This window comes from Apteryx rowi, unplaced genomic scaffold (assembly GCF_003343035.1).
Source record: "Apteryx rowi isolate R43461 unplaced genomic scaffold, aptRow1 scaffold_1680, whole genome shotgun sequence".
NCBI classification, from domain to species: Eukaryota; Metazoa; Chordata; class Aves; order Apterygiformes; family Apterygidae; genus Apteryx; species Apteryx rowi.
In genome coordinates, this window is record NW_020447953.1 from 5,444 (window position 1) to 14,467 (window position 9,024).

General features: G+C 51.8%; 1 protein-coding gene across 1 annotated transcript; it reads left to right on the forward strand.

Moving 5' to 3' along the window:
* The first annotated feature begins 336 nt into the window (after positions 1–336).
* LOC112963393 (olfactory receptor 14C36-like) lies at positions 337–1,296 on the forward strand. The gene has a single exon (XM_026060391.1). It carries the CDS (start codon positions 337–339, stop codon positions 1,294–1,296), a length of 960 nt encoding a protein of 319 aa, XP_025916176.1.
* The last annotated feature ends 7,728 nt before the right edge of the window (positions 1,297–9,024 follow it).

Below are 9,024 nucleotides of genomic sequence, written 5' to 3' on the forward strand. Positions count from 1 at the left end.
TGAGGAAGGTGYAGAGATGCTGAGAGTATGGAGATGGTGGTGGGAGGCTGTATGTGGGCATCTGAAAAGAGCGCTGTGTGTCCTTGATTAGAATTTGAGTCTGGAGAGCTCGCTCTGATGCCTGGAGAAGGTGAAAAGTTTGGAGACCTGCAATTTGAAGCTGAACTCGTCTGCTCTCAGCAGGGGCGGGTTACTTCTAGGGCTACATACGAGTGTGATCATCCTCCAGTTCAAAGAGAGAACTGCAACATTTGGGGGTTTCTTGGCTTTAAAAGTCTTTCGTAACCTCAATGTCTTTTCATCCTTGCAGAGTCCCCCATGCCCAGAAATAGCAAAATGTCCAACAGCAGCTCCCTCAACGAGTTCATCCTCCTGGCATTCACAGACGCACGGGAGCTGCAGCTCTTGCACTTCTCGCTCTTCCTGGGCATCTACCTGGCTGCCCTCCTGGGCAACGGCCTCATCATCACAGCCGTAGCCTGTGACCAACACCTCCACACACCCATGTACTTCTTCCTCCTCAACCTCTCTCTTCTGGACCTTGGCACTGTCTCCACCACTGTCCCCAAATCCATGGCCAATTCTCTGAGGGGCACCAGGGCCATTTCTTACTCAGGATGTGCTGCTCAGGTCTTCCTGATTGTCTTCTTGTTTTCAGCAGAGTATTCTCTTCTCACAGTCATGGCCTATGACCGTTACATTGCCATCTGCAGGCCCCTGCACTACGAGACCCTCATGGGCAGCAGAGTTTGTGTCAAAATGGCAGCAGCTGCCTGGGGCACTAGTTTTCTCCATGCTCTCGTTCACACTGCAACCACATTTTCAATACCACTCTGCCAAGGCAACACAGTGGACCAGTTCTTCTGTGAAATCCCCCAGATCCTCAAGCTCTCCTGCTCAGACTCCTACCTCAGGGAAGTTGGGCTTCTTGTGGTTAGTGGCTGTTTAGGTTTTGGTTGTTTCATTTTCATTGTGCTGTCCTATGTGCAGATCTTCACTGTTGTGCTGAGGATCCCCTCTGAGCAGGGTCGTCACAAAGCCTTTTCCACGTGCATCCCACACCTGGCCGTGTTCTCCCTGTTTGTCAGCACTAGCAAGTTTGCCTACCTGAAGCCCCCCTCCCTCTCCTCCCCAGCTCTGGATCTGGTGGTGACTGTTCTGTACTCGGTGGTGCCTCCAACAGTGAACCCCCTCATCTACAGCATGAGGAACAAGGAGCTCAAAGATGCCCTGAGGAAAGTGATTTCATGGACATTTTTCAGCACTGGTAACATTGCCATTGCTCTCCACAAATGACTCCCCCTGTGTCCCGTACCAGGACTGAGCTTTCTTTGTTCACTTTATTTTTATTATGACTATTATTACTGTTGTTATTATTGTTTGCTACCATGTTGCTACACCAATGGTTGGATTCATTGCACCTTTCCTGAGACTGCTCTGTCTCACCTGGTGCCCATATAAAGTTGTGTCCAACACTGGGTCAGAGCTGACTCCCTCACAGTAGCTCTGTAATAAAGTAGGTTCTTGCAGGTGCAGGGCCTGAACGCTGGGCTCTTCCTCCAAAGCTGCTGTCCCGTATGCCGTGTCCCCAGCACATTTCCTTCAGACAATCTCCCCCACCCCGCATGCTGGTTCTCACCCCAAATATCACCCCCAGACTAGGCTACATGCCCAGCTAGAGGACTGGATGTCCAGCTGTGAGCTCTGGGAGGATGCACCCAATGCTGGTTCCCCTGCAGGGCTGGCAGGGAGCATGCAGAGGAGGTCCTGGGGTCATCTACTGGGCCTGCAGACCATCCTCCTCCCATGGGGGCCTCAAGCAGGGTGCCTCAGAGCAAAGATCCAGTGCAGCTTGTTGCTGCATGAGCAGAGAGGAGAAACAGCCCCAGGAAACTCCTCACACACCCAGCCTCTCACAACCGCTATTTCCATCACTGGCCATTCCCTGTGGTCCTGCTGAGGGGTGATCTCTGAATGTGACTAGCTCCATCTGCCTACTGGCCTCAGCACATGAGTGGAGGCAATGGCCAGGCTGCCTGGCCTTTCTGCAGGCCCAGACCTCAGCAGACCCCAGATCCTGGACTTCTGCTACTCTGAGGGGACTGGATCAGGTCTGGGCAGGGTCTGAGGACTGGTGGGGGCATCAAGGGCTGTCATGGGGACCATGCTGGGGGGACCTTTCCCAACCCCAGAATGCGCCCTGTCCTGTGCAATGCCCACACAGTGGGGCCATGGGGCCGCATGCAGGGCAGCAGGGTTCAGCCAGTGGAGGGATGAGGTGCTGATGGGAGCCACAACACTCCAGAAGCTCCTGACAGTCATGGAGGGGACTCACTGCTGCTAGCAGGGTTGGGGGCTTCTCAAGGGCTACTACCACCAGCATCACCTGCCAGGACTCCCAGACCCAGCACAGATGGTCAGTGCCCAGCACTGCAGTTCACAGTGCCCCCTGTCCTGTGTCACTGTCCTCTCTCAGAAKCACTGTTGGGTGCATCACTCCCTGCCCAGGTATGGAGAGGAGCTGCTGGAGGTCTTCTCTTCTCATGCCTGCTGATCCTGCCTCAGCCCTGGTGTTAACCCACAGGCTCTGCCCTGGATCATGTTATGTCTCCATACATTCTCGTCTGAGACCACATAGGGATCTGCAGCACATAGCTCTGCTTAGAGCTGGCCACCACAGCCTGCCTGCTTGGTCCCAGGAGATCCCAGCAAGGCTGTGCTTGGAGATGAGGCTGTGATTGTCCTCAGTCAAAGTAGATGGGATGGTCTGGGTGGGGGCCAAGGGGAGGAAAGGACAAGAGACAACAAGGAGAAGATGCGGTAAGGGAAATTTCAAAGGAGTTTAACAAAAAAACAAAGAAATAACCATGGTAGCTGAGTAGCACTGGGGCAGGGGACAGGAAATCTTTAAAAACTCTGCTGTAGAAAGCACCTACCAACCTGATCTAACTGTCAAGATAGCCCCACTCGGAGCAGACCGTGGTCCTGGAGATCTCTGGCGGTCCCTCCCAACCCAAATCCTCTAGGAGAAAGGGGCTGGAAGGCAGAGTGAGGGGCAGAGGACACTGTTGTTGGTTTGAGGCCTTGCTGGCATTTGGACTGCCTGGTCAAGCCTGTCCTCAGAGTCAGACAGTGAGAGAGTTCATCTTCAAAAGGAGTCTCTGCTCCATGGGCAACAGGAGTCAAACCAGTGCTGGGAGACTACAGAGAAGTTCTCAGGAACACACCAGGCATTCAGCCACTTCAACTGCTGAGGTGTTCCCAGACTGGTGCTTTGCATCCTGGGTCTGAAGGGCTGAGAAATCTTTAGAGCCAGAGCAGATCGGAGTCATCCATCCTGGACTCACAGGTTGCAGGGCATCAGCAGGGCTGTACTGGCTGCAGGGAGGGAATCACTGCCCAGGGCATGAGCAGATCCCCCTCTGCCCTCCCCTCTCTCTTCACATCCCGCAACAGAGATCTTGTTTCCCATGTTGACCCTCTCTGCTGAGCTGTATTCCCAGCCAGAGATGACACAGGCTTCACACTGGGGAAATGCAGGAGAGCCCAGCCTCATCTAGAGGAGCAGGGTCCCACCACACCTGCTGGGTGGCCACAGCTACAGGCTGCAGACACCACTCTGTTCCACACACACCTCCTGCCTGGGGCTGGAGGGTGCCCAGCAGCAAGGCAGGCATGCCTGTGGGTCTGGTGCCATTGGGGTGGTGGCCTTTGGAACAGCCTCTGTCTGTAAGGGACTCAGGAGATTCCCCGCCTCCATGTTAGTGGCAAAGTTCATGTCCCAGCTTCTTCTCTGTGGAGAGCTGAGAATTTCATTCTCAGGAGAAGGAGAAAAACCCTTTCGTCTATGGGATCACCCCGTCAACCCTCTACTGCCTTCTCCTGCTCTATCACCCCCAGAAGTCCTTTGGCAGAGGCATTTTTTGGTTTTTGACCCTCTACCTGACCCTGCTTTGAGCAGCAGGTTCCACCACAGGCCTCCTGTGGTCTCTTCAAGCTGAATTATCCTAAACGCCTATGATCTCAGGCCCCATTTCAAGCACAGAGCAAATGTCTCTGGGACAGGAGTCCTTGGTGCTTTATGTGACCATCTAAAAGAAGGCAGGTGAACACCTCCTCCTCCCTGTTGACTGTAAGGGCAGCCTGRGAGGCACTGCCTCAGGCATAGCTACRTTACRMTGGAAATTCTTTGCATCCACCTTTAACCACCTGAAAGGCCATTGCCTGGAACCCCTCAGCGGTGAGGGGAGAAAAACAGGCTTTTCTGCAGTGTGAATTCTCTACCTCTGTAGTTTGCGCCTCTAAGTAGATGGTGCCATCCTCCCCATTGGTTTCTTGCCTGAAGCTCAGGCTGGATGGGCATGTGAATGTGGAGGTTGTCTGTCACTGCAGTGCCTGCGAGATGGTGGAGAGGTAAGAGGAATAACAGTCACTACCGTTCATTGCGGCAGAGAGGATTTCATCTTGTTTGGGATGGAGTTAGGCAAGCCAAAGCACAGCTGGAGCTGGAGCTAGAGGTAGAGGTAGAGCTAGAGCTAGGAAGGGATGGGGAGGGTCACCTAAAGGGCTTATGCAAGGATGTTGGCAGCACAAGGCAGGCAGCCAAGGAAAATGTGTTCTCCCTGCTCAGTGGGGCAGGGGACATAGTGACAAAGAGAAGGGAAAGGCTGAGGAGCTCATTGCCTCTTCTACCTTATCTTTTCCTGGTCTTGTCTACTGCCAGGCCTCCGAGTCCTTTGGCAGCATCTGTGTTAGCAAAGCCTCACCCATGGTAGAGGACGATGCAGCTGGGGAGGACTTTTGCCCAGTGGTCAAACATAAGTCCATGGGACCAGACGGAAAGCACCCCAGGGTGCAGGGAGAGGTGCCTGGAGTCATTGCAATGCTAATCCCAATTGTCTGTGAAATGTCAGGGAGGTTACTGATGCCTGGGAAAAGGCAGACATCACAGCCATTTTCCAGAAGGCCAAGAGGGAGGATCTGGGGAACGACAGGCTGGTCCTCTTCATCTCAGTCCCTGGGAAGGTGATGGAGCAAATCCTCCTGGAAACCATCTGCAAGCACGTGAAGGAGAAGAACTGGAAGAGGCAGCATGCGTTGACCAAGGGGAAATGGAAAGCATGCCTGACCAACCTGATTGCCTTCCACCATCATATGGATGCCTGCGTGCACAAAGGGAAAGCAGGGGATTCTGTGAACCTTCACTTTAGTAAGGCCTTTGGCACAGTTCCCCAGAGTCTCCTTATAGGCAAATTGTTGAGCTCTGCCCTCGAGCAATGGACCATAAGGCAGGTCGAAGATTGGATGGGCCATCAGGCTGAAACACTGTCATCAGTGGTACAAGTTCCAAGTGGCAGCTGGTTACTAGTGACATCCCTCAGTGATCAACATGTTGGGCAGGACTGTTTAACACCTTTATGAATGGCCTGCACAGTGGATGGAGCGCACTCTGAGCACCCTTGTGGCCAATGCATAAGTGGGGGGAGGCCCTGGGCAACCTCACCTAGTTCCTTCTGCATTGACCATGGTAGCTGAGACTAGATGACGTCCAGAGGTCTCATCCACTGCAATTGCTGTGATTCAGTGAACTGTTCCCTGGAGAACTCCTTAAAGAGAGAAGAGGCCAAGGGAGAAGTAAGGCCAGAGAGGCAGAAGAAGAAAGCTGAAACATAACAGTTTAAATAAAGCAATTCCTCCGAAAAAAGTTTCTCCATTCCGAGTGTTGGTAGCAAATGCATTTTGATGAATAACGTGTGTATATATGCATGTACACTCGCATCGACAGGCCAATACCTGTAGTGCATGAACATGGTGCTGCCAATTAATAAGAAAGAAAAAAATATTTGGCAGTGGTAAAAACTGTGTGAAGTTTTGGAAAAGAGGATTTCTTGTCAATTGTTGCAGTGAGTTATTTTTTGAGCATATCTCAACTTATGACTAGGATCTCCTTTGGGGGCTTGATTCATTTGACCACAGAGAGAGGCTATTGCTGCCTGAGATGCCCTGGGGTAGTTGTGTTGCCATATGGTGCTGGAAATTTTGGAGGCGTCTCCTGCAGGACCTGAGCTTGTCATTAGGAAATGTATCTCAAAACAAGTCAGTTGAGACAACTTAGTTCCCTCTTTGGATGAGAAAGGGAAGTTGAGAGAACCGTATTTGACAGAGACATCTGCACTGATGGGGTCTGGCCTGGGGTGAGTTCAGCCTCCTCCTTGTTGTCAATGAGCTTCCTTCTTGCCCCATTCTGTGTGTCCTGCCTTGTTAAGAGATGGGAATCGGGGCTTCCAGTCAGACGTTTCCACCTCTTGTACAAAACTATCCCCTGATGAGACAATCTGTAATGGTGGAATCAGTCTTCCTTCAGTGCTTAGAGGGCCCATTGGTGATTATTCTAGTCTACTTCAATGAATGGCTGATTAGAGCCAAAAGTTGGAAGCACTGATTGCAGGCAGGCAAAGGCAATGTGAGGGTGGCTGTATGCTAAGTCAACCTTGATGTGTGTTATCAAGCAGAGTGACCAGGCACTGACAGCCAGCCCCTGGGAAGGCTGATGCTTTCCATCACGCATTGCTCAGGGCTCTTCCTGTGGACAGTGTGAGGGTGGGGTGCACAACACTAAATGCAGGACCATGATAATGCACCTTCTGGGCTCCCAAGGGACAAGGAGGTAGCAAGGCCACAGTGCTTTAAGGAAACAGCATCTCCTCATAGGCCTCAGTTACAGAGACACCAGCCATGGCCAAGAGGACAAAAACCTAGCTGTGATGGGAGCTTTCAGCCTTGGCAGTGCCCTCGGCCATCTCCACCAAGGGCTGTCCTATGCTTTCCCACACCTGTGCCTCTTTCCCTACAGACTGTACACACCCAAGCTGCTTCCCCACCTTGCTCTCACCCCGCGATCTCCCCACCTCTCCTGATGTCTTCCTGTCCTCVCTTGCTTTTCCTTGAAACACAAAGGCAGGGGCTGATCACAGACTCCCTCTGGGTGACCTGTTGCACCTCAGCACTACCCTGGGAGTGACATTCTTTGGACCTGAAGTCCAGTCTGAACCTCTCAAGATGCAGTTTGTGAATCTTTCTCCTTTGCATGCTGTTTCCCTAAACTAAGAAAATCTCCATCATCTCTGAAACCACCCTTCAAGCAGTCACAGGCTCCTACTCTACTGTACTTTTCTCCACTTCATCAGGCTAAAGAAGCCCAGGTCCATCAACCTCTCCTCATATTTGTGACTATTCCCACCTAGTCACAGGACTTGACTCTTCACTTGTAAATCGTCATGAGGTATCTGTTTTGCGAATCACCCGAATTTCTCAAGTTCCTTTGGGACTGAAGCTCCTCTGTGTCAAAACAAAACAAAACAAAACAAACAAATAAACAAACAAACCAAACCAGTGCCAATGAGCTAAGGGTGAGCAGGGGTGGTGTGGGCTGTATCAGATGGGATCAGGGTGGTAAAAGAGACAGACTTAGAAGGCGTGGAAGAAAAAAACCCAAGGAAATTAAAAGTGAAGCCAAGGATTGGTCAGGGTTGTCCCTGCATCTGAAAAATTCCTCCTGCAGGAGGACAGGAAAGCTGGCCTGCTTCCACTGTCACAGGGTACCTGCATGCTTTCCCTGACATCAACAAGTGAAGATCGAGATGGGAAGAATCATGGACTCCTTCAGGGTGGAAGGGACCTCAGGGGGTCTCCAGCCCAATCTGCTTGCTCACAGCAGGGTCAGCTCTGGGGTCAGGCCAGGTTGCTGTGGCCTTCATCCAGTCTGGTCTTGGCAACCTCCAAAGGAGGAGACTGTCCAGTGCTGTCTGGGCAACAAGTTCCGATGCTTCCTCACAAAGCAAGTGCTCCAGCTCCCTGACTGTTGTGAGGGCCCTTGGCCAAACTTGCTCCCAGTTATCAACCTCTGTCTTGTTCTGGGAACCCAAACCTGGATGCAGCGTTCTAGATGTGCTCTAATGAATACTGACTAGAAGGCGATCACCATTTCCCTCCACCTCCTGGTTGTGCTCCTGGTCATACAGCCCACGATGCTTCTGGCCTTCTTTGCTGCCAGGGAATGCTGCTGCCTCATGTTTTGCCTCCTGTCCCCCAGCACCCTCACGTCCTTTTCCACAGAGCTGCTCCCCAGGCCCTCAGGCCCCAGCCTGTGCCACAGTGGGGTGTTGGTTTATCACAGGTGCAAGCCCTGTCATTTGTCCTTGTTGAATTCCATGAGGTTCCCGACAGCCCATTCCTCCTGCCTGTCTAGGTCCCTCTCAATGGCAGTCCTCAAGCATATGACTGCCCCCCCACACCTCCTGCCTGTAGTTAGGTGTCATCTGCAAGCATGATGAGCATTGTCTCTTCCATGTCACTGATACAGATGATACAGAGGACAAGTTCCTGGAGAGACCCTGTGGTGCTCCACTTCTCCCCGGCCTCCAGGAAGAGTACTACCCATTCACCACTGCCCTCWGAGCCTCTGATCATCCAAGCAGCTTTTTACCCATCCGGTTGTCTGCTCTTCTAGACTGTAATATTCTAACGTGCATACAAGAATATTGTCGGAGACAGTGTCAAACAGGTCGCTAAAGTCTAAGTGAAGGACATTTACTCTTCTCCAACCACAAATAGAGGGGGGTTTTTTAGTCATAGTAGTCAATCAGGTTGGTTAGGCACAATTTGCCCTTGGTAAATCCATGCTAACTGTTCCCAGGCACCTTCTTCTTCATGTTCCCAGAAATGTGATCTCAGAGGATTCATTCGACTACTACTACTAACCAAAGTGTGGCTGAATGGCCTGCAGCTCCCCAGGTTGCCCTTGGGGCCTTTTTGGAAGATGGATGTAACAATTGCCTTTCTGCAGTCATTGGGACTTCACCCCATCTCCACAACCTTTCAAAGATGATAGAGAGTGGCCTTGCAGGGACAGCAGTCAGCTCTCACAGCATCCTCGGCTGTAGCCCATCCAACCTCATTGACTTATACAGTTTGAGTTCTCACAAGTAATCCATCACGACCCTCATCCACTGTTGTCTGCTTTTC

Bases quoted from the DNA above. Each gene is read 5' to 3' on its own strand.
- LOC112963393 (XM_026060391.1), top strand. From the start codon at position 337: ATGTCCAACAGCAGCTCCCTCAACGAGTTCATCCTCCTGGCATTCACA.